The sequence below is a fragment of the Sebastes fasciatus genome, chromosome 10, assembly GCF_043250625.1.
Source record: "Sebastes fasciatus isolate fSebFas1 chromosome 10, fSebFas1.pri, whole genome shotgun sequence".
Lineage (NCBI taxonomy): Eukaryota > Metazoa > Chordata > Actinopteri > Perciformes > Sebastidae > Sebastes > Sebastes fasciatus.
In genome coordinates, this window is record NC_133804.1 from 30,253,826 (window position 1) to 30,279,720 (window position 25,895).

Genomic DNA, 25,895 nt, shown 5'->3' on the forward strand with positions numbered 1-25,895 from the left:
GGTTGACACATTGCGCTTTGTATCTCAAAGCCTAAATAGCACATAGCCTATTACTGAAAGGTCATCAAAGGGATCTGGGAAAATATAGGATGGTACACTCAGTTGGAAGGAAAACCAAATGAACTCTTTCTAGATTTTTTAAAGCTAACCATTGAGAGCAGAAGTACAGTCATTAAACTACAACGATTATAATGCATGAGAAAAATATTTACTTGCACTGCCTTGGGTGTCTTGGGTGTAGTGTATGTCTTTAATGTGTCCTGTCCTGTCATTGTATTTCCCAAGATGTGCACAGATGGAATTCAGAGCCCCTCATCAAAATGCACAGCAGTAAATCCACTGATGAAATGTCCGGTATTTGCATCTCACTAAGGAGGCAGCTGTGTTGCAGTAGCAGACTCCAATCCACGAGGTTCAACCCAGGAACACAGTAGCACACAAAATAACATGTGAACTAATTAAATCAGCATTCAGTAAGCTCTAAAAAACCTTTACACTAAACTGTGGTGTAACACAAACCTCTTTCATAATCAGTTAAACTTTTATGGTCTGTAAAAGGACCATTAAAGGAAAACAGAGGTGGGATATCTGGTGAGAAACATGGACTTTCCATCCAGACAAACCTCCCTGATGGCATGACTTGTGTGTCAATAGTCGCAGCATATTGGCACTTTAAGACATCTGTGCTGATGTGGCCATTAGCAGTCATGGCAGTTTTTACCCAAATGATGCTTTTACTTGTCTGTCAGCATGAAAACCCCCAAGAGCATGACATCCTTATTTAGGATTGATTGAATTGATTTCAATCCAGTGCCAATTTGTTTCTGTTAACATTCTTTAGAGAGTGTTTTCTCATTGTCAAGAGTAGAGTATGGTATTGAGGTGCTCGCAGAGACAGAGGACCAGGGAAAGAACAATGTCACAATGCAGTGCTGCTGTGGCTAGTTTTATGTGCCTCTCTATGCACCATTGTCAGGATGAACACTCCTAGTAATAAGCTCCTATGTGATCCCTCAGCAGTTACACTCTGCACCAGGACATTAAAACCGGCCCACAGGAGAGTTACTGTGTGTGCCCTTGCACACACATGGATCAGACTCGAGGGTAGTGGACAAAATAATCGATTCGTCACAGTCGGAGCAAAACATTTTTTATACGTCTTCTACTTTTCTCAGAGCCACTTTTTCCCAATAGTTTGGACTCTTCATATCCATTTCAGGCTCAGACATATTTGATGCTAGCCATTAATTGCAGTTTTCTGTGATTTGAAGCCTATGGCACTCTGGATTAGGCTGTTTGCAGCCACATCGCACCACAGGATCTTTGAATTCTTGCCCTACTCTTATTTATTTATGTACAGGATAGTCCTGAAGTAGAAAGACAGTGACACACTGGTTATTTTGTTGTTTTGGTATTTTGCTTGGGCTGCATGGTAGCATGGTGGTACAGTGGTTAGCACTGTCGCCCCAACAGCAAGAGGGTCGCATGTTCAAACCCGCGGCCCTTCTGTGTGGAGTTTGCATGTTCTCCCCGTGTTAGCGTGGGTTTTCTCCGGCTTCTCCGGCTTCCTCCCACAGTCCAAAGACATGACATGCAGGTTAATTGTTGACTCTAAAATTGCCCGTAGGTGTGAATGTGAGCATGAATGGTTGCCTGTCTCTATGCGTCAGCCCTGTGATAGTCTGCCGACCTGTCCAGGGTGTACCCCCCCCCCCCCGCGACCCTGAATAGGATAAGCGGTTACAGATAATGGATGGATGGATGGATGGATGGTATTTTGTTGTTTTGGCTCTGTACCCAAGCACATTGGAGGTGAAACAAAGCAATGACTATGAAGTTGTACATTAGATAAACCATATAGGAATTGTTTCACTTTTATACATTGTCTCCCAAATTTGGGTGAACACAATTTACAGGCCAAATCAGAAGCTTAAAATAAATAAACATGTTTGATATTTGGTTGCAAACCCTTAGCACTCAGTGACTTCCTGAAATCTACCACATCCACAGACTTCAGCATATGCTTGGTATCTTCCTGGTGATGTGCTGCCAGGCTTGTCATGCAGCCATCTTCACTTATTGCTTGTTTTGGGGGGCTGGTCTTTAGTGAGTGAAACACCTGCTCAGTTGGATTGAGGACTTGGCCAGTAAAGAACATGGTTGCTTTGGCTGTATTTAGGATCAGTGTGTTGATGCATTGTCCCAAACCCTAGGGGTATATGTATTTAAAAGGGGCTACAAGTCCAATTACGAGTGTGCTCAACCAATAGGGATGGGAACATTGTCAGACACCCTTAAAGCTGAAAATCAGCTCATTAACCTCAGCCATTGTTTCATTTCAAATCCAATACGCTGGAGTATAGTGTCAAAAGAATTAAAAACAACCTATCACTGTCTTACTACTTATGGACTGCACTGTGTATACATATACAGTGTTGTAGTCTGCTGGGATGGACAGTGTTCCTAAATCTCCTGTCCATGATGCTTGATTTGCCAAGTGTTGCAGAATGAGATTAAATTTTGGCAAAACCAAGACAAGTGGAGACTGATAAGTGTTAGAAGAGCTTGCCAGACCAACATGAGGCAACAAGATCTAGAACATATTTCTTGGTAGATCCACGGCCATTGATACAAGCTGAAATCCTATCATTTCAGTTACACCAGCAGCATAGTCGAAGATATCCTGGGACTCTTTTATGTAGCCTGTGAGGGTATAATTAATAAAAGAGCATTAATCATTTTGGAGTCTAAACGTGGAGGGCTCATTTCTCCAGTTTGCCCCCCGACAAGCGTCCCGCAGGCCCACTACCCCTTCCCCTCCTACAACATACTCACCCCGCCACATTATGCCTCGTTTATTGAATGCCAATTAAGCAGATAAATTAGCAGGGTTCAAAGATTAATTAAAAAAACTGCTGGTTTCCTTTGGTGAAAAAAACTGCCAATTGTGAAACTTTCAGCCACATTTCTTCCTCCCTGTTCTACAAAAAGGATGCTTTTTTTTTTTTTTTTTGCTCCGAGGGTATTTACTAGAGGAAATGTAGTTGGAGGAATTTAGGTCACGGTGCCCCTGGATGGGATTCCTGTCCATGCTTTACTGACAAATGAAGCAAAATAGTTTGAATCACATTACTTGGGGTACGATATTCAAACCATTGTATTACAATGTTCATATTAAGAAGCGACACACTTAATTTATCAGGTGAATTTTACATTATATCAGATGGAGGGGAATAACTGCCAAATCAGATCAACCAAACAAAAGGACACAGGATTTTCTGCACTTCCCAGCAGAGGGCAGCATGGCTCCACAACTTTAGGCTCACTATCCTAAAACCCTGAGGAGAATGTTTTTTCTCTCTGTTCATTCTAGCCGTCTCTTTGTGAGAGAGTGCTTCTGATAAACATCCCCCTCCATTCTAATCATCATGTCATTCCCTAGCTTTTAGTGCTCTGTCCGGCCTTCGCTCCATCCCCTGATGTTTCTCACATGAAAGACCTCTTTTGTGATGCAGAATAAAAGTAGCACGAAGATAATACTCCCAATAACACGCAGATACTGCCTATCCAGCCTATCTCATGTGATTGCATGGCCTCAATAGAAGCAGTGCTGTTTGATTTTGCTCTCTTTTTCGGAGTTGGGGTGTACAGTTTATATTGCTGTAGCCTCACTGCTTTCGTTTCAAGGACTAATTATTACTTGCAATATTTTCTGTTGCTGTACCTCTTGATTTTGACAAAGAAATATACAAATGGAAAAGAAATGCATTCAACTGTAGAAGAACAGGATCTGATATAAAATGGCTATACTGGAAATAGTTGGTAGGTCTGAAATATTTCTATTGTACTGTAAAAATATGGTTCAGAGTTTTGTTATTTTGCTATGTTCTATTAGGTTTAATAGATTATAGATTTCCATATCATTCCCTTTCTTATTTTCTCAGTCAGCCCAGTGTTGTGTAAAAAAATCGCAAATGCTACCACTCAGAAAATAATCTTAATTTACCTTACTTTACCCAGCTTCTTGTGTACAATTTATCAACATTCTCCATAAATGTGTTTTCAGTTTTCTACCATCACATAACATTTCTTCTCACCGTCTTGTGTGTCTCTAGGAGGACATGAACCTGAATGAGGAACGCAAAGCCCCTCTGCGTGGAAAGGACTTAAGCACCAAACGCGAGATGGTGGTCCAGTACATCTCAGCCACTGCCAAATCTGTAAGTGAGAGAGTCAGCCTCTAACTTTATAGACTGAAGAGTGTGTACTGTATAATTGTAGTGGAGTGAGTCGTGAGTCGTGACACTCCACACGACTCTCCAGAATGAGTTTAACCTGATCCTCTGCTTTATGGCTTGCTTTATCATCCGTTCTTGCGCACTCTCACTTCTCACGTCTCTCTCACCACTCTTCATGCTTGAGTCACACATCCTTGATTGCAAATTTTGATTAATCATTTTCTTCATTATTTTTCCCTATTGTGCCACAATTTGCCGTTGTAGGCTATCAGATTTGAATTGTAGTCACTCACTCACTCATTGCTAAGGTGGATGTTCACTGCTTGTCCGGTCATGTGCTTGCATGCAAATTGTTCATTGTCCAGTTGTGTACTTGCATGGGAGTTTGGCGGTGGTGGTGGTGGTGCCTTGCCTCGTCATTTGCTTATCCAGTATGAAAATAAAGTTCAGTCTATCTCTTGGTTCAACAGCAGTATTATAATAAAAAGCACAACTACCAAATAGAAAAGTGAGGAAAACAAGCATTTTCGGCTATGATACGTTTATATACTGTATATGCTACATTATAGCATATAGGTTTAGGGTTGCCCATTCCTGGAGATTAATCTAGAACTTGATCATCACTCTAAAACAGCAGTGAAAAGTAAAACATTCTGACTGTAATCCATGAATGTATGATGAATTCTCCTATCCTCTTTTGAAATTATGGCCTTGTGAAGTGAAATTCACATCAGCACATGAGAAAAAAAGTGATCTCTGTCCCCACTGCTTCCCGAACCTGGTAGCTCTCTCTTGACATCATCATTTATTACCTTCCTCATTGTTATGGTAATTAACTGGCATTATTGATAATGATGATTATCCAAGATGATTGAATTCCTCACAGGGCCCATTATGCTTTGTGAGCACTGATATTTTATTCAAATGAATAACGTAATCTGCGTAGTCAAAGGACAGAGGACAAAATGTAATGTCTGTCAGCACCCTGCTATCACATTTAATAGGACTGAAGGAAGGGGGATGGTTGAGTGTCAGGGACGATGTATCTCTACATCCACAGATTCATGATTCAAGTGCATACAGGTACACTAGAACACCTTTAAAACATAGATGGTCAAATAGTGATTGCACACGAGTGACAAAGAGGACAATTTAGCTTGAACTTAATAGTTTGGGGCACTTTTGTGCATGATTCTGATAATAATATGACACTTCTACCAAATCTCCTTCACAGTGAGAGACATTATACACACACTTATTTGTGTAACTTTGACGCACACAGGAGCAGGCCATTTATGTCATTGTTTAAAAGTACACCAGGGGATTGCCTCAACAAACACATAAACTGTAACAATAGTTTTGCAAGTCTCAAAATATGTTTTACTTAAACGCAGAATGAGTAGGATTGGTCTAATCTGACCTGCCAGATGGTTTGTTACACAGAACCATCTGAGAAGCCGTCATTGGAAACTGTTTGGAAAAGGGCAGGCACGTTCAAAAAAATACTTGGCAGGTGATTGGATGAATCATCTGTCAATCAAACTCTTGTAGAAGCCACTTGAGAGAAGAGTGAAAACATCGCCTCCAATGCCGTTATTTGCTCTTCGTTCAATGACGAAATACTCTTCAGTTCTGATATAACTGATGCTATTGCAGCATCTACGCTAACCTCTTCTGGAGCCGCCATCGTTGTTTGGAACAAACAGTCGCCTCTCCTCCGTGTCGTCTACGCAACGCCCGAAGCTGCCAGGTGCTCCTCGCAGGACACTGATTGGTCCGTGGTCTGGCGAGCCGGACACACAACACATTACTTGAAGCCTGACAAGGTGGATTTTCGTGTGATATGTGATCCTGTGATTCTTGCGTGATCTTGTGATATGGTGAGAATCCAGCTGCCTTGCAAGGTAAGGATTTGTCTGTTACGGTTTGTAAACAGAACATTCAAAAAGTTGGCCCCTTCGTCCCCCGCTCAACGAGGGTTAGGGTGATCGCCAGTGGGTGAAAGCCAACCAGAAATTCACTCTCGTGGAACGAGCTTTGTCCGCTCTGGTGTTTTGCCTCGCTATATTTGCGTTTTTTTCCTGTGCTGTGTCCGCCATTTTCGTAGCTTCCTCTTGGATGTGTGCTTACGATCTGGCACCTATTCGATACCTTTTTTTTGAGGTTGAAGCCCGGAAACGTCCCGAACGCAGCAAAATAAGAAAATATCGGCAAAGGGCAGAGTCTCTGCAGATACAGACACCGCTACACACTTCTAGTGGGTCGTCAGTGATGAACGAGAGGGATTATTTTTGTATGAGTCTATAGATTGTTTTCAGGAAAATTCTACTCATTCTGCCTTTAAGTAAAAAATTAACCTACCCTAAATTATATAAGATAATCCAGGGCCTTAATGAACCATGTTTAGTTGATTTGGAAATAAGTTAAGTTTGCTCATGAGCAGATATTTTCACTTGTCTTTAATAAAATATCTTCAATAACACCATACCTAATTGATTCTATTATGAAAACTGACTTCTGTCGTTAACTAAATTGATATCCTGTGGTCCTTTTTAGCTCCTGATAGATGGAGAGAGAAATCTGAGTAACAATGAAGCTGGAGAATCCCAGCATGCACCTTGTAAGAATGTTAGAAAAACTACCTTATACTGATCCTGTGCTCCGTAGTGTCTTTCAATATCTACAGAAGCCGGTGTGTAGCCCAGATTCATGTTTAGAATTTAGAGTTTAAACACGCTTTGTTTTTGTCCAGTCTTTCACCCACGCTACATGTTTGCATGTATGAGCATATGTGTATTAAAGAATCACAGGCGGCACCTCTGAAATGTATTTCTCTTTCAAGGTTAGGCATTATCTGGGGCTAATGTTGCTTGTGGTTTGCTGATGAGCATGCAGTATGGACTAAATAAGAATATCTTGCATAAATGGTGATGGATGTAGGAGTGGTGCATTTTGGACATGTTGGGGTGTCTTGTTTTGTCGTGGTGCCTTCACTGTTAATGGGAGTCAGTCTTTCTCTACCAAAGATGTGTGCTGCATTGTGAGATTGTTTTGGGGCTTTGGAAGGGTTTCACAGACGTTCATCTCAGTTTCCTGTTTCTTTCCCCCTAGATGGTATTATAAAGTCCCAGTAGAACATTTGACAAGATAGTGATTTTTGATAATACTCTTACAGGAGTATCCTGTTCTTTCACTGCAGCCACAGAAATATAAGCATGACATTCATGAATGTCATAATCTCCCTCACGCCCACCTAATACTCAGATTTTGTTTTGATTCTTTCTTTCTTAACCTACAGCTAATGCAGAGTATGCAGATTGGTGGAACAGGAAATATCTCCACGTATTCTGTGGCCTTTTTCTCGTTTGTCTCTGCAGACATCAAGCAAAGGCTTTACTGCCCAACAAAAAGCAACCTTATTTTTATAAGCTTATTTTTATTCTGCAACAAAAAAGGAAAAAAAGCTTGAGATGCTAGATGTTCCCATCACAATGTACAATTTTCTTGTATATATTCATCATTCATGCATGTTGATCTGCCATAAAAGGCTATATCTATAAAGCTAACTGGCTTCAAATCATTAGTAATATATTACTTTGTTTACTCTTATAAAACATGTCTTTCAAAGGAAAGTCAGTTCCTCTGTCTTTTCATGGGAGAATTGTACATTAACCCTGTCCATTTGAATGTGAACTGTTTCAATAGAATCCAGCTCTGCTTTTGTAGGAGTGTGTCTCTGGACGTCCTTGACCATTAGCTTTGCATGATTCGTTTCCTTTCTCTCTCATCTCATTACCTGTTCTTTCTTCTTGCCGTAAATGTGTGCCAACATCATTAAAACTGCCACCATTCCTTTTACACTAATACAATTGCTTATTTCTCAGAAATTTACTCTACCTACTGTCAATGAATATTTTCTTGTTTCCTGTTAAACGTGCTGTGTCTCAGATGTAGGAAGGGAGTGATGGCAGGGTCTCGTAAGGGGGATTGTCCAGTGTTACTATTGCACTTTTAGTCAAATATTGATTTGCAGCAGAATGCCACCTTCTTCTTTTAAGGGGGCCCGACATTTGCTCAGATTATCCAGGCCCTTTCTTCCATCATGAAAAAGGGTGGCTGAATAAAATTCCTACACATGTGCACAGTAACTTGTGCTTGTTTTTTTTATACTGTAGCAAGAGAGATGCTGAATATCTGATCTCACTAAGTAGTAATACCTCAGCGTTACTCAAATTATCGCTTGGGGTCTGAAGGTAAAGGAGATTTGCCCTTGTTTTAGTAACAAGGTGTTATACAAACTTGTTGTTAATGAAACTGTGCTTGTCCCCCTTGAGGTCCTCCCTGACTGTTGTCTGGGCACACTGAAGATAGTGTCTGTTATTTTGGCCAAGCTGCTCAAAAAACAAGATTCAAAAATATGTATCCAGTGTTGTAGGCATCAACATCTGTGGAAGTTGTGAGTTACGTCGTTGTGGCTCATTTCAAGTTGTCTAGCCTGCAGTATTCAGATAAAATATTCCCAAGTGTTAGACAGTGACATTCACTGGAGAGCAAAGGAAATGTGTCTACACATTAGACAGCAGTATGTGCGTGATCAGGTGGTGGCACGTGTAAAACGGACTTTATGGCTGTCATAAAGTCTTGGTAGAGGGATGGAGAGGGGAAATCAAGCATCAAATGGCCACAGACTTGGAGAGTTTGAGAGTGACAATAAAAGAAATGGAAAGGGAGATTAGAAGAGATGGAGGGAGGGGGAGCGAATGGGAGGGAGTAAAAACAGAGAGAAAGAAAGGAAGAACCAAAGAGCTCAGTGCGTGTCCTGTAACTTCCTGCAATCAAAGTACATTTCCTTGGAAACATGTAGCACAGAGAGAAGCGCTCAGCCACAGTATAGAATACATTTACTCAGCTGACAGACGCCCTCCTGCTGTGAAACAAGCCCCACAGTTGCAGTAATAAAAAACACTCCTGCTACTTGCCACTATTGACAGAGAACAAGGTTAAACTCCAAGAATCGTGCTGACTGCATGAGCTCAAGGTAGCTCTGCCACACAGAGCTGACACCTGAAGCCCAACGTTAATGGCAGCTGATTGATATCAGCCAAACCCCTCTGCTGCTTCTTTGTCCACACTAGCCACTGTTCACTTTTGGGGATGAATCTGTGAATCCAGCCAGTCAGTTACGAGGACAATAATAAAGTACCCCTTTTAATCATTTAATAAATCCCTGGTGTGGAAATCACCATGTCTAAACATGTTGATTTAGGGCTGGGCAATATGACGATATATATATCGTCAAAATAATATGAAAATTTCTATTGTATAAAATGTTCACGACATAGGCTTGGATTATATTTAAATCTATCTTAAAATGAGAAAATACTCAGCACTTTTCATTTGTCATGTATTAATTCACACAGGAGTATACAAAAATAGGTGTTACCACGTGATTATTTCATATAGACTATTTATTGAATTACCATAAAACATGCTATATCGTGATGTATATCGTTATCGAGATATTAAATTACCTATCGGGATAGAAGATTTTGGCCATATCGCCCAGCTCTATGTTGACTCATCACCTCCACAGTTGTTGTTGCCGTGTATTGACAATACATCTGTCATGTACATGCTTTGCAAATGTATCCACATTTTCATGCATCTCTCTTATTAACCATTTGGAAATTGCAGCTCCCAAACACAGACACTATTTCTCAGTATGTGCCCATAATTATAAAGGTTCTCTTGTTGGCTTAATTTTTGTTGTTGTTGTATAGTGTGTTTGTGATGTCACACAAGTTACGCTAATGCCTCAACATGTAATGGAGAGGAATCTCTGGCCTACTAATGATTGTGCTGTTTGTGTCTTTTTGCACATTAACCTTCTCCGCTGATCGCTGCATGCAGATAACTGGGAGCAAAGTTCCGGTAAGTAGCCCATTATTTATTTGGCTTCTGAATCTTGTTCCTTCTGTGTATCTGTCTTCATTCTACCCCCTAAACACACACACACACATAAACACCCCGACATTTGTCTTGTTTTGGAAAGATGTCGAGGAACATGTTCCAAACTGTGCAAGTGAGGTCATTTTTATGTCTTGGATTTTATTTTCAGCTCTGATATTGCTAATGGGTTGTAATTTGGAAAGGCTATAAATTGTCAACACAATTCCTGCATGTAAATGGTTGCACTTTCAAATGAGGGATTTTGAAATTATACAGCCTGAAAATGAAGTGGGAGGGCTTTTGTTGGTTTTTGCTTGTTTCTCTTTCTACATAGATTGCAGTGTAACACCTATTAGCATCTGAATATTGTGATACCAACAAAGAGCTATATAGCGTTTACATAAATACTCATAATCTGTGATCTAATCTGTTTATCAGAGCATGTTGCATCTAAATGGTTTAAACTGTGTTCATTCTGTGTCTGAGACATAACTCTTACTGAGAATATATATCACTTAATAGGGCTTTGAGCACACACTTAATGTGCACGTTCACACACAAACCGCACATACACACACTGAACCTAGTGAACCGCGGAAAAGATATCAAGTCATCTTTTCTGCCTTGAACAGAATATTGGACGATATTAATTTAGCGGAAGTATTCATGGCTATATATTTGAATTTGCTGTCAACAACTCCGTCTCTGTTTACAAGACTGTTTTCTTACAAATGCATGTTTTTTGTTGTTAATGTTGTTTCACTTTACCTCCTCCTAGTGTACAAAATGCCTGCATAATCTTAACAAAATGTAATGCTATCATTGTATTGGTTTTACTTTTTAATTTCCCCTCGTGGTAATATGCCAATTGCCTAATTTCTCTCTCAATATCCCATAAACTGGCACCCTGTTGCCTTTTCTAAAGAATGAGTTCTGACTTTGCTTTTGGAAAAAGAAGAAGAAACACTCTGTTATTGGTTTAGCAGGTGTTGAATTGCCACTTTAAATGGTATTTCATTGCCTTTTGAGAGCTTCGTAAGGATTAAGAGGACTGTAAAGCTTAACAGGAACACCGGCAAGGCCAAACCACACACTGACCTGGCCTCTGCTCTGCCTGTGCTCTCAGACAAAACCTCGCTCTTTGTGGCATTTTACAGACATTTTCGATCGATTGCATTTTTCTCCTTCTTGTTCAAACTGTTCTTTTGTGCTTGGTAATTTCTGTGGAAAGAGAGTGAGTTTTTGGACTTGGCCTGTATGGATGTGGATGGAGTAGCTCTCGATCAGGAGCAATGGGTCTCATTGTGTTCACTAAATGGAATATGACTTAGAATTACCCCAGCTTGTATCATGACTGGTCATCCGAGATGTGGAGGAGGCCTGCTCTCAGAAGTTCTGCAAACCATGTCAAACGATGCCAAAGACCCTGGTTATCAGTTCAATTCATTATACAGAAACATACAAACGGGACGTACAGGGAAAATAAATGAAAGACAAACAGTGATGACGTGGCAGAGACCGTACAATCCACAACAGTGACAATACATGACCTGTAGCAGTGACCATGTAGCAGAGGTTCAGTCAGATGGTCAAATGCCCAGCAGTGTTAATGATAATAAATAATTTAAGAGCCCTCGAGAAGTTTCTTCAAACTCAAGAGCATACTGAAGCATTTGACTTGACCTTTGTAACCTCTGTGTCAGTCTTGCAGCAGTAGCCTACATATATGGCTTACATACTGAAAGCTGCTGTCATTCTTAAAACCCCCCAGAAAGTGGAATAAAAGGGAGAGCGTTTAGCCTGGTTAGCCGATTTTGGGCTACAGTTAGCTCCCTGCTTTGCTGGCAGATTCCCATTTTCACGCTGTCAGCGTGCCTCGGTGGGATAGAGTGCTCTCAGATGTGCTGGAAGGAGAGTGTTGGTTAGGATTGTCTATAGGGAACACACAACTGTAACTCCTCTGTCTCAGGCATGAAATCTCTCTGGCACTTCCCCCTCTCCCAGTAGAGAATGAGGTGGGAATAGAGGACTGTGTGAATTGGCTCTAATCCAGTCTGACCAGCGTGTAAGTGTGCAACACTGCTAAGTCTCATATGCTCTCTCCACCTCCTTAAGCAAGATTGAGGGAAATATGAGCAGCACACATACCTGGGGAATAGCATGCCTGCAGGTAGACTCGAACAGTCCAGATGGACCAGACACCTCTTCTTTCGCAGCGTGCTGCAGGCGCCTATTGATTACTACGGCGGCTTTATAGCGTCGGTCTCTGTAAAGATTGGCCTGATTTACGTCACAAGTCAAGGGCCACGTTGTAACAATCCATCAATGACTCCTGCAGTGTTACTGTGAAAGTAGACTTCCGTCTCTGTGCACGACCATTGACAGGCTCTGCAGCTCAGATGGAATGCTGCTGAGACTACGAGAGTGAGAGCGCACATGAGCGAGGAAAAGGGTGTGTGCTCCGTGTGTTGAAAAGCAGCAATCTTCAGACCACAGGGAGGTGATCAATATCTGTATGACTGGACAGATGACTGCTTATTTCCATGGTAACATGCTGGTCAGCTCTGCGATGTCAGGTGGTGATGGTTAGTGGAGTTGTGTAAACATGTATGTCTCTGTGTATAGCTGTCAGTGTGTGGATTTGACCAAAGAGCCAAACAAACCTCGGACCTGACAGAAACGATCAAATGAGGCTATTTCTAGTTCTATAGAAGAAGCGCTTTATGTTTTCTGCAGAATTATAAAGTGCCGGTCTCTTAAGTGTTTTTTAACATCAACCTTTTTTTCCCTGGGTGTATGGTTGTATAATGATGATGTCTCCCAATTTAAAACAGTTCATGACAATACAGAGTTCAGATGTGAAATGCGGCGGTAATCATGAGAAAATCATCATCTGCGAAATAAAATCCAGAATTTGTTTGTCATTGAATGTTGCTTAGAATGACTGCAAGGCTACATTCATTTTCATTAATTTAATCTCAGTGAAAGTGCTCTCTGTGGCTGTGTATTCAACAACATTTCAAATTAAAAGATGTTTTTGTGTGTTTTACAAGCAAAGCATTGGACAAGCCTTGAACCTTGAAATGTTTTCCTCGTTATCGAGTTGAGATGAAGAATTTTATCTACCTGCGATGAATGTGAGCTTTTTGTTTCCCTCTTTTTTCTTTTTGCTGTAGTATGTGTGTATTCACAAGTAGTTCTGCAGCTACCAATTCTTTTCACTTATCAATTTATCAATTACCCTTTGGATGAATCAATTGCATAGACAAAAAATACAAATGCACATCTTAGGCATTCAAAGTCCGTAAGCAATGTCTGCACATTTCTTATTTTGTCTGACCAGCAGTCAAAACCCCCAAAGTCATAATAGTATGAGACGGAGAGAAGCAATAAAAATCCTCACATTTGAGGAACTACAATCTACATTTTCGTAAATACTCCCAATGAAATGCATGACCAGAATATGTGTTTCTGTCTCTACCTGTGCTCTCGTTCTACTTGTAACTGCTGATGATTTACAGAATGTAGGATAACCAGTAAACGAGTAGTTATAGATAAGGCCAGGGAATTGCAAAGCATCCAGATGGGAAACGAGGGAGACAGAAAGTGAGAGTTGCATGGATATGAGGACATGCAGACATCTGGCTCCTCTTTAACTCCAATCAAGTGCTCGTTCACTATGCCAGGAGTGCTTACGAAGGACCTTTGAAAAAAGAAAAAGAAATATGGTGAGCCAGAAAGGAAATCAAGGCGCCCTCCCTCCTTCATTCCCCTCTTTACCTTTTAAAACCACATGCCTCAAAAGACTGTTTTGTTTCCAGCAAGCTATTAAACTGGGTGCTGAGGGTTGAGTAGATTTGATGTGGCACATGTCCTTGGTGCTTTAAAAGAACGGCAATGAAAAATTAATCAATAGCGTGTGCCTCCCATGCCCTGAGCCAGTGTTCACCATAGATTCTATCTTAAATTAAGATCAAGGAAACATGCTCTCAAGGGGACTGTTTGAATAAGATGTTACTTTGATTGGCTGAAAGCATATTTTAGAGTTCATCTGATGGACTTAAAAAGTTGTCTGGGAGTGAGATGAGGAAGGATTTATTTATTTGATTTATTTCAATAGCGTTATCTGCAAATCTGTAGTAAGGTGTTTTTAATAGATATCAAATATTTTCTGTTTCATCTACTCAAATGCTTTTAATCCTTTGTGATAATCATAGGGGAATTCTATTTCCAGGTTCCTTCATTTACTGGGAGGTTTGAGATCATGGTCATGTGTAAGATAGCACCTCCATGCTAGAATACTTAAAGGAATACTTCACTCACAAAATGACCATTTGTATATCACTTACTCACCCCGTGTTACCTTGAATTCTTGGTGGAAAAATCTGCTTTTCTCGCATTCCTCCATGGTGAATGGAGAAAAGTCTTGATACAGAGAAGTAAATGGGGCCACGTTTGAAGAGCCCCTGTTTACTTTACTTTCTCCATATTTTGATTACCCGTTCACCGTGGAGGCATGCGAGAAAAACAAAGTTTTCTTTAAAAATTCAAGGTAACACACGGTGGGTAATTGATATACAAATGTTGTGGGTGAAGTATTCCTTTAATCCCAGAAATATGGGTACATACACATCCGAACACTGCTCTGCAGTGCTACTAGTGGTCCAAAACTCCACAGGGTACCATAACATTTTGGAAGATTTAGAAACACAAGCTTTTGTTTGCACTCAAATACAAGTGTATGAAATGATTTAGGTTGATTTAGGTTTTTGGAAAGATTTCAGAGACTGTTTTTCCCCAAGTCTCTACAACAGAGGTGCAGAGTAAAGTGTTACTTGTTAATATGCTGGCTGTAAAAGAGGTGTGGCAATCAATTCTTAAGTATTAGAATGTTAAAGCATGTAAGCTAAATAACAAATCTCCACAAAGATCATATGACCTGTCATATGACTTAATTCTTCAGAGTGCACCCATGTCAATCTGTGTTTATATGCAAAGGAAACACAGTCACAAACATCTAAAAACTATCCAACAAGGATTGACAGACATACACACTTACATGACCTACAAATACTGGTAGTTGACATCAAATATAATGTCTACTATTACCCACAGTTGTAGCACAACCAAGCCAGAGGTACTGCTGTGGTGGATGGGAAGTTAACTCTCGGGGTCACCTGTGCGACACCTGTAATTTAGCTACTTTGAAGTCGTAATGTTTTTTTTAACCCGTTGTGCGTTGTCACTTCATATTGTGAGGGCCATCAGTCACACTACAGTTGCCTAGAGCTCAGCCAGGATGACACAGTTTTATATAGGATTACTACACCTCTCTCTCTCAATATTCTGTGAAGTCATATTGGATTTGTGAAAGCAACAGAATTTGAATAATGATGCTTCACTTTTGCAATAAGCTGCATTGTGCTGGAGCGCATGTTTCTGTGTCTTATCCAATGTTAAGGATCTTTTATACACGCATGAAATTTATTGTGCGACAACATTCACTTTGATGAAGGATAGATATACTGGTACACTTAATTCATCTGTCTGGTAAAGTGTCACGGCTTGGGTCACATTTGTCATGTACTGTTGAACTTTAAGGTCTACATACGATTTATCAATTATGTTGCTAGTTTCTGCTGAATGGCGTGTCTTCAGGCGTTCATGGTTGGATTGACCTTTGCGGGCTGTGGAAGAAGCAAAGGTTTAGCTGTGACAGAGGGTGGTCTGTGTGGGAAGGATTAAGTCAACACTAGCTCCCACTGGGGATGAGAAAAAAGAGGTTCCTTTTCCATCAGCATTTGTCGTCTTTTCCTTTTTCGTTTTTTTATCTCTTCATTCTTTCCTTCTTCTCTACCTTTTATCCTTCCCTCCTTCTCCCCTCACACGTCTCCTCCACACAACATATGTCTTTTCAAAGGCAGAAACAATCATTCCTCTTCAATCAGAAGGGGGAGAGCTGGATCTCGTTATTTTGAAGGGAACATGAAAGGCTGAAGTGGTCACAGTATGCTGATATTGGATTGAACAGTGGCTATGGCAGTGCTTTATAGTCTCTCCATGTTGGTGTTGGTGTGTGCACATGCTTGTATGTGCGTGCGTGTGGTAAGTAGTACTTTTTTTCTCCATGCCGTTCCAATAGACTCGGATATTACAGCTTGGATTTAGATATTGCACAGGAAGAGATAGAGTGTGATGGAGTGCGTTAGAGCGGGGGAGGGAGGAAAAAATAGGATTCTTAGTTCTGTTGATTGCATATCTGTGAATTTTATGTACTGTATGCACATCCCCACACCAGTGATGGAGCTTGTGAATACTGGCTATGCTCTCAGTTGTACATCTCTCCCCCACAGCTCTGTCACACACTCAACAGCACTGTCGGCATGCTCAGCTCGGCAGGAGGCTCCTGCAGGGCCGCATTAGGCTCCATAAACTTTATGGCATATTTTTACAACCCGCCTCTCTGTATGCATCCACCATCACATCCCATCGCATCTGCTTTAACTGTTCACACAGCTGTGAAATTCTGTGTATCCCCATGTTTTATGGTTGCCTGCTCCTCCCGTCACTCCCGATTTCTTTATTTGCTCCTTTAGCTTTTTGATATCCTTCTCTACATCTGTGTATATTTAGTAAGTTATTTGCTTTGGTTGATGGAGTTGTCTGCTTTTTTGAGATGTTATCGTGGAGAATGCTTGCAGTGGGTTGATGCGATAATGCACTTCTGTTCATAACCTTGCCAGGCTCTCTCCTCTTGTGCATTTCTAATCGTTCCAGATTCAGATTACACGCCGGCAATGCTGTGGACTTGCATTCCAATGTGGGTAATGTCCACAACAGCATATGCATTGATGGACCCTGCTGATTTATAATATCCCTGTTTCATCGCTGACCTGACACAATGCAAGTTGAGGACAAGGAGGGCAAAGAGAGGCAGCTGTTAGTGTTGACAGGGACCTATAGTCAACATGAGTGCAAACCAAAGTTGTTGTAGCTGTCGGGTTAGGACAGAGTCACATTGATGGCCTGTTTATAATCCCCCCTGCTCTTGCAGTAAGCCCACCAGGCCCTGCGGGAGCGCCTTACTGCTCAGCCAACTAGTCCACTCAGCACAACACTGACTAACGAGGTATAGCCTCTGCCTATCAGCTACAGTGTTTTCATAGCACTGTCATACTTGGACGCACAAGAGTAAAGCCACATAATCGCCTCATCAACAGCCAGGTTCCCCCCCCGATTCCCCAGACAGCTCTCTGTTGTAATGATTGGTGACATGATCAAGGCCAGATCACTTGCTGTGTTATTGTCTGGCTTGCAGTTTCTTTTCTAAGGGTGCTCAGGAGAGATGGGCCACAGTTTTCAAATGTCAGCCTTCAAGCCGTATCACTTTTTAGCTGTTTTCCAGTAGCACGCATTTGGTTGATTGGCCCCTCCTCCTTATTGAATGAATGAAAGAGTATAAACAAACTATGTGCTAGATATAAAGGCTCAGGCTGCAATGACTTGCGTTAAGCTTGGTCGGTAAAGCATAGGTCGGCTGCGCCAGAGAATGAGGGTAAATCCTGACCGAGTTGGCACTACTTCTTCTTCATGCATGCTGGCTAGGATGGTCTTAAATGCCAAACTGGTCACAGCTTTTTGCAAATTAGATGTTTTTTCCTTTGTTTGCTCTCCATCATGCCTTTGCCAAACTTTGGAGCTGCGTGTTAAGGGCAAAGAATAGTTCTGAGTAGATCTTCAGGGATGTTTCACAACAGCACTAATGGTATTGGATCTTAGTTTTGTTTGGCTTGCTGAGAGTGTATCATTCTCAATGTGATAGACACAGTAGCTGGTCATGCAATGGTCATGGTCTGCTTTCCACTCAGACAGATGCGGGAACAGCTGCAGCTCTCCAGCCAGTATTGTAGTACTGAAGGCCAGCACTTGGTGGCAGTGGGTGCCCATTGAATTGGCCAGTTGGTGCAGTGCATAGGGGTAGAAAAGCCACATTGTTGCTATGGAATTGACCTAATGGGTTTCTCTCAGCCCACGTAACACACCGCTATGTGTGCCACTAATGCCATTTGTTAGACGTCTGATCTTTAAAGGGGAGAATAAGTGTGAAATGGCTCAACAGCATTCAAATTGGTCTGTCTTCTCTGATCAATACTTTCACCCTCCTACTGTAGACAGAGAGGGGAAAAAGAAGGATAAAGAACAGATTCATCATTATTATCTTTCCTGTGAGCAGATTTCAGAACTGAGACTGCTTCTGACATGGTGGAAGACAGCCCACCTCTACTGGGTCCGTCTTTTTTCCTTTTAACGCTTCGCTTGCTCGATCGGGGCCCGTTACCTTACCTGCTATCGACAAGACCTGCTGTATTGACCGCTCTTTTATGCAGTCATAGCTGAATTATTTATTAGACTGGCCCCACACTGATGAACAGATGCAGTCCCACACCAACAACACATCAGTTATGCTTACAGAACCACACCATTGATACCACTGTCTTTCCTTCTGGTTCCCCCTCTTATATATTATGCCAGCAGATTGACACCACATCACCGTCTCACTCTTTTTGTGCATTATATCGCAGCTGCTCTCCTTCAAATATATATGAACATCAAATCTCTATCTCTTTTCTGACCTCCACGTGAGCCATATTTGCTTATCTACACCCCGAGCTCTTGACACGACAGAGATTCTCGGCCACATCTGCTGCAACACGGTCTCGGTTGGGTATGGCTTTCATTTATGGCTCAGGTTGTATTCAGCATAGACATCGTGACAGAGAGTGGCACATCTTTGCTCCCCCACACATGCTGTGCTCACTATTTCGACTTCTTCCACCTTGTCATTCGGCTCAGGTGCCCTCACTAACATACCACATCAATTTTTAATGCACAGCCATATGGTAGTCTTGTTTTCTTCAGGTACTGTGCCAAAAAAATATGAGTAAAATAAAGCAAAAATAATGTTCATACCTGCTGATAGCTTCACATATGTAGTAAAGGCTTTTGGCTCTATCAATTGGTGGTCAAAATGTTATCAAGCACTCCTGTAGAATGGGGCCAATTACTAGATATTGGCCTGAGGTTGATTTGATGTCAGATGTATAGTGTTATAGACCCAGCATGAGAGGTGACATCCAATCATGTTCAGATGTCTGATGTCTCTTTATGTCCTGAGTGGTCCTGAGAGATGATCTTTTTAAGTCTGATTGGGTGAATGTCTTCCTCACACCTGAGATGGTGGCCTTCAAACAACAAACATAGTCTGCCAACCAGATGTAATAAAAACACAGGACCTTACAATGCAGACCCCTGATGTGTATAATTACACAGTCATTTAATAAGACAAGCAGCAAATTCAGTGTCATGTGTGAGGTGTTTTTCTTCTTTTCCTGTCAAGATTTCCCATGTTAGCTTTCAGTTGGCTGTCTCTGCTGCCGACGGGTGTTGTTTGCTGGATTGTTTGTGTGTCACCTTGCATGTCTCTGTGCGAGGAGGAGGAATTTGCTACCACAAAAGAATGAAATTGAGAGGGAAAAAAGTTCCTTCCAAGCTCTGCAAGTAGAACAAAAGAACAGAAAAAATCTTGATGTTATTATGCCAGCAACATCTTCTGAGCTTCTGATATAAATGAACTAAGGGTTCTAAAATTGTCATTTGAATTATGCCTTTCATCTCCCCATGGTTTTTAGTGAAGCAGTTCAGCCCAAGTCTCTAGTGAATGTTTTTTCTTCCCCTGTTTGCATTTCTGAACAAGCGCCATAACTGTAATGAATTCTATTATTTTAAAACCAATTACTGTTAGTTGGGAGCTTTTCACCGCCGTTGTCGTGCTCTCTGAGGAATAGCGCTGTTGCCGTGTCGACTACACTCAAACCTGATGGTATTTCTTCCTATTTCCCTAACCACCCATGCTAATGTAGTTTTCTGGTGTTACTATACAGTACCTCCTCCATACACAGCATGAGTGTTCATATGAAAAAGGATTTATTTGGTATGAATTTAGTTGAATAACAGTTTGTGTAATCGGCTGAATACTCTAGAAGCCAACACAGTCTATGAACGAGAAGGAATTCTAAGTAAAGCTCCAGAAATACAAGGCACATTGTGTTTCCTTGGCCATGATTTTTAAGGGCAAATGGCAGGGTTAAAGTAATGATTTTCATACTTGTCTTTTTTTTTTTTTTTAAATGTATTTTTTTTGTCATAAAGATGAATTGAGGTTTGTAATATTTTTTGCTTCACAAAAGGGAAGATTTCACACCGGATTTCTATGTTCAAACTGTTTTCCATCAAAGGCAGTACGAGTACATAGTGAGACCATAGAAAAAAACTCAAAATGTAATGGCAATAGTTGATGCCACATTGAATAGCTTTGTAGAATATGGCATGAGACTCCGGCTGTGCAATAAATCTAATTTCAATTTCAGTTACGATTTTGGCTTCCAACGATTATGAAAAAAGATAATTGACATAAAACTTTTATTGTGCTGCATTCCATTTTGCAACGATGCTCTCGTTTTGTCTTGTGTTATAAATCCAGCACACCGCTGTTTCGCCTGGCTCGGTGGGTCAGGAGCGGCCGCATGGTGTGGGAGGATCCCCTCATGGGAACTCTCCCAGGAGCTGGCTGGCCCTTGCCGGGTGTATTTCCTCCATGTTCCACAGGCTCTAGGTCCTCTGGGAAAGGCCTGGGGTGAAGGTGACGCTTTACACCACCCTTTGCCCAGACGTGGCCGCTTAGTGCTCGCCGCGCCCTCTCTCACTGCGGGGAGGCATTGAGCTCTCTGCTCCCAGCGCGACTGTCAACCGGGGCGGACTGTCCTCACTGTGGTGATGTCTGCAACCCACCTGACTCGTCTTGAAACACGGACCCCGTCTCGTTTACCATGCTTTGTGTGACAATTTTTTTGCTGTGTTATCACCATTCATACTGTATCTATTCTGGATGCACCGGCCCAACTTTTTCAGTCCCAATAGCGATACCTGGGCTTTGAGTATTGTACGATAACCGAGTACCGATCCGATACCAGTGTTTAATTAATAACTCTTATGTCTCACTGTGTGGAAGTGACTGGAATTATTCTTTTATGTGTAAGGCAACATCAGGCTTGAGTTAAACATTGCTTTCCTAACTTTGTAAAACAAAATGTAACAAAGAAAAAAACATAGATATACATCTACTGAATTGTTATTTATTGTTAAAATAATAAATCGTACACCAACAACTTGGTTAAAACAAACTCAAAATTAACAGGAATTAATACAATTCAAGTGTTTTTAATGCAGAGATAAATTGGTAAAAACCTAAACAGGAATTAATATTCCAGTATATAACGTAGCCTACATAGTATACAGTATAAATAATAGAATTGAATTGAATTGAATAGAGAGGCCCATTGTCACTGATACCCGATCCAACTATTTGAGTCAGTATCGCCTGATATCGGTATCGTTTAGTTGCACCACTAGTACATAGTAGTCTATACAACCAATGTGTTTATGATTAAATTGTTTACAAGAGCACAACGTTCTTCATAGGTCTTAGCTTCTTAATTTTGCTCTCAAAGTGCACCAGATTGATGCATTTAACTTTAAAATGTAGGCTACAAAATGTTCTTTCTAAATGCATGATGTCTCCGAAGTCAATGAGTAATCAGGATCTCAATATTCACCAAAATAATGTAGATTTAGATTGTAGATTTATTTAAATTTCATCCTAAAAATAAAACAAAAAAGCAAACAAATTTAAAAAAAAGTTTCTAGACTGACATAAAAGAAAGTCCGTGTGTTGTGTATGGGGGTAGACATGCATGGGGATCCAGGGCCTATGCTCATTGGAATTTCTGAAAGGTTTTTCATTCTTTTCCTCATTATTTAATTAATGCTCCGTGGTCTTAACAATGGAGTGTCTAGTGTTGAAAACCACGTTAGACCACGCAATGTTCTTTGTTCATAGTAATTATATTTTTTCGCGATCACCAAAGACTTGTACAGGCACTCTTACAGACACTATTACAAAGTTTCTCTTTGACGCTGCTCTCCATTATTTTATTTTCTAAGCACAGGACTAATTGGATCCTGCTTCCGTGCTTAGCCAGTGTTTGGAGGTGGACCTTTTTTGTTCGCTTTTTTTTTCTTCTTCAAATTTTAGTCCTCTAATAGAGCCACTTAAAGTCACTTGAACCACCAGTGTGCAACTTCAAGTTGTGGTGAACTCTACAGAACTGCACAATTATTTTTATACTCAGACGCATCAACTTAACCTTAATACGCACATGCACACACACACACACACACTGAAAGAAAGAGAAGAGAGATTAGACACGTTCTCTCATTAGAAGCCAGCCACTCATTCTGCCCTAAAGATTGATTTATAGCTTATTTAATAAGCTGAAAGGTTACCTCAAAACAGATTTTCTCCATAATTGACCAATTTAGTGCCGCTCGATAAGCATTCATGTCAAGCTGAGATGTTGTGGTATTTCTGTCTCTCTCCCTCCCCCTTTCTCTCTCATGCGTTACCACTGATATTACAGTGCCATGATTAGTTATCATAGGAGTTATGAAATATTCAACATGTTGTATTTTGGATGTTAACAGGGTGGGGTCCAAAACCTGGGCACAATGGCTCCAGCATTAGTTAGCATCACTGAATGTTCCCCTAATTAGCTCACTTTGCCCAGCAGCTGTCTGCTATTAGGGTCCTTTGTTCCAGATGTTATCTCATTAGAATGGCATTGATCATCGTAATGACTCTGGGAGAGATTATTGGTCCACATTAGTGTGACCCGCTTGCTGCCTCTTTCCCTGAGGTCAAACCACACGCTGCAACCGTCCATATGTTCAGTTGACGGTTTAAGTATGGCGGCCATTTCCTCCAGTCATGCTTACTTGTATGTGGGATGCCAGCGAATAGGAAGCCATAATGACTCAGAATATTGCTGCATGTTCGTTGTAAACAGGGTAATTTGTTGACTATTTGTGGATTAAGCCCAGTCTTAGTGTTTGTCAACCAGCTAATGCTTAGTGTACACAGTTCCCCATCTCTGAATTGGCTCTAGTGTCATTTCATAAATGGCTTTTCTTTATAAATAGGTGGACCGGACTTAAACTACATCTTTTTGTGTGCTTCACATTCCAGTTTGAGAGATGGTTTGTCTACCAGTTACCTTGTGTGTGAAAGCAAGGTTTTCAAAAGCAAGGATGTTTGGTATTGTGGGCTTTTATATTCAAAGAATCTAATAGAAATACAATTCAGTATTCAGAGTAACTGTTGATATTGAGTGGTCTCATTCGTATCATTCTACTCCCCAAGGCTTTCATTTTTTGCATGTTTGTGTGTCCGCTTTCTTATTTTTATTTTGGAAAAGCATTCATTTCACATTCATCATTTTACATAGTATCAGTATTACTGCAGGTAGACTCACATACCAAAACATTGCAGTACATTTGATAACCATTAGAGCCTCTTCAAGAGGTTTTCTTTATAACATTAGCTTTTAAGGTGCTAAATTCCAAATTCAGAGCATTAAAGCTTCAGCGGGCAACAATTTTTTGGCATCATTGGGCAAAAATAACCTTTCAGCATATTATAATCCTGAGGGGTTGAAAAAATAAACAAATATCCAAATCCCAAAATTGAAAATCAAATTCCTACAGAACAAGCGAATAATCAAATAGTGGAATATTTGGGTCCAGCCTAGATTTTAGCCACTTCCTTGTGACAGTCTTTTTGCTTGCTGCCAGAAGTATTTGTACCAGTTTCTTATCATTGATATTCCACCCTTCAAATGAGATGTCATCCGTGTATACAGTGTAACATCTAAAAGGAATCTCGACTCCAAATACATTATTCATATGTTTGTGGACATCCTGCCAATAAGGCACAATATCCTGGCAATTCCAGAAAATATAGCTATATTGTTTCCCACATAGTCTCCGACATCCGCCGTGTATCTGCTTTCGAGTGGTGTTTGTGTATGTGCATGCATCTGTGTACGCATGAGAGGCTTTACTGGTTTGTCTTTTTGTGTGAATGTGGTGGTGGTGCTGTTCTAGGAAGAGAGGGGGGCATTTGAGTCCTGATCTCACATTTTGGTCTTGGTCTGAGTAGCTTTGTGGACAGACGAGGCTTTGCCAGGGCATCGCTGACAGCTAAGAAGCAAGCAGTTCCCTCCCCTGCTACAAACAAGCACAGAGCGCAGAAGTACACAGAAATCGGTGCGTCTCATCCCTTTGTGTCCCCTTTCTGCCGGGCTCGAAGCCGGCTATCTCAGAATTCTGTGAAGCCATAGAGGCATTACACATTCATACTGAGTGAGAGAGAAGAGAAGACGAAGATGGGGTAAAGAGGAAGACGGTTGGAGGGAGATGGATGGAAAGAAAGGTGGGAGGTTGAGAGTAGGATGAGGTAGAGACGAAGAAAAAAGGTATTCAGGCAAAGTGATGGGAAGAGAGTTAGAGACAGGGAGAAGTGAATGTCTTATTACACTCTCCAGCCTGTCCCTCCCTCTCACTAGTCAGCTTATCCTGACTTGACCAATTCCCTCAGACGAGTGTAGACCTGCCCTCGGCAACACATTGTGCCTCCGTGGTCAGCTAGTTTCTGACATGACTCTTAGATCTCTTTTTTCCCGCTGCCTGAATACCTATTGTATTAACTTGGTGCCTCTGTTTTATACTTTGGACCCAAATGTGTAGTAAAACAATCATGCTTAATTGCATCCCTCTCAGTGGTTTAGTCTTCAGGTTTTCAGGCTCCACGGCCTAATGAAAACGGAGAGGCATCAGTTTAATTATAATGTACTCGCCTCTTATCGAGGAGAGATTGTTTTTATTTGGAGCCCTAATGAATTTCTCATCAGTTTGTTATTAACATTGTGCTATCTGAGGCTCAAGTGGGGAAGCAGCCAATTACATGGCTTTGTTCTCCCAGATGGACAAGTATTTGTGCCTCTGTTGAGGGAGAAATAATTTGTGAAAATGCTATGGGAAAAAAACATCGCTACATCTTCCCGCCATCTACTGCCAGACAATTTTCTGCTTCAGGTAAAGTGGAATGTGTTTGTGCCTTTCCTTGTAAGATCTTTCTACCAACGCCAGCTAGGTGTGGTTTTCTTGTAACAACGGGCTCATCAGTTGCTCCGACTTTTTTTTTTAAATATGATGGTTGGCAGCTGCAATAATGGTTTAATCTATAGAGAGCATCAAATAAACACAGCAGATGTTATGGATGGACTCTGCCTAGTCAGCTGTATGTAACATGACATCCGCAAATTTAACTGTTGTTTCTTCCCCCTGCTCATTTCAGAATGAGCTATTAAAACATGGGGTGCATTGAGTCAGTTTAGCCTCTGGTGGGTATGAGCGGTATAGGGCGTATTCATACAGTGGAATGAGGATGCGGACATGCAATGATAATTTGACATTCTTACCCATGACCCTGGCTGTATATGCCATGGCTTCCTTAACCTAAAACCCATTTGGAGCTAATCTAATGGGATATGAAGGGAACATAATGATGTGTGGGGGGCCTTGTTATTTTCCTTTGTTCACAAAACACTTCCCTAGTTTATTGCATTTTACGGTTGAGGGGCTTGATCACTAGTATTATGGCTTTGTAAATGGGAGTCAATAAATTACCCTCTGATTAAAGACGATGCCCTCACTTTAGGTGTGAGAGCCATTCGCTATGCATGGTTAGCACGA

At 41.1% G+C, this 25,895-nt stretch overlaps 1 protein-coding gene across 5 annotated transcripts in view; it reads left to right on the forward strand.

The window, feature by feature from the left end:
- diaph2 (diaphanous-related formin 2) overlaps positions 1-25,895 on the forward strand; it is a 449,753-nt gene that overhangs the window by 22,812 nt on the left and 401,046 nt on the right. For 4 of the 5 annotated variants that reach the window (XM_074649328.1, XM_074649329.1, XM_074649330.1 and 1 more), the window contains 2 exons: positions 4,116-4,220; positions 10,149-10,169. In XM_074649328.1, the coding sequence (XP_074505429.1) occupies positions 4,116-4,220; positions 10,149-10,169 (126 nt within the window). The remainder of the gene's footprint in view (positions 1-4,115; positions 4,221-10,148; positions 10,170-25,895) is intronic. The other variant, XM_074649331.1, reaches the window with a different exon arrangement.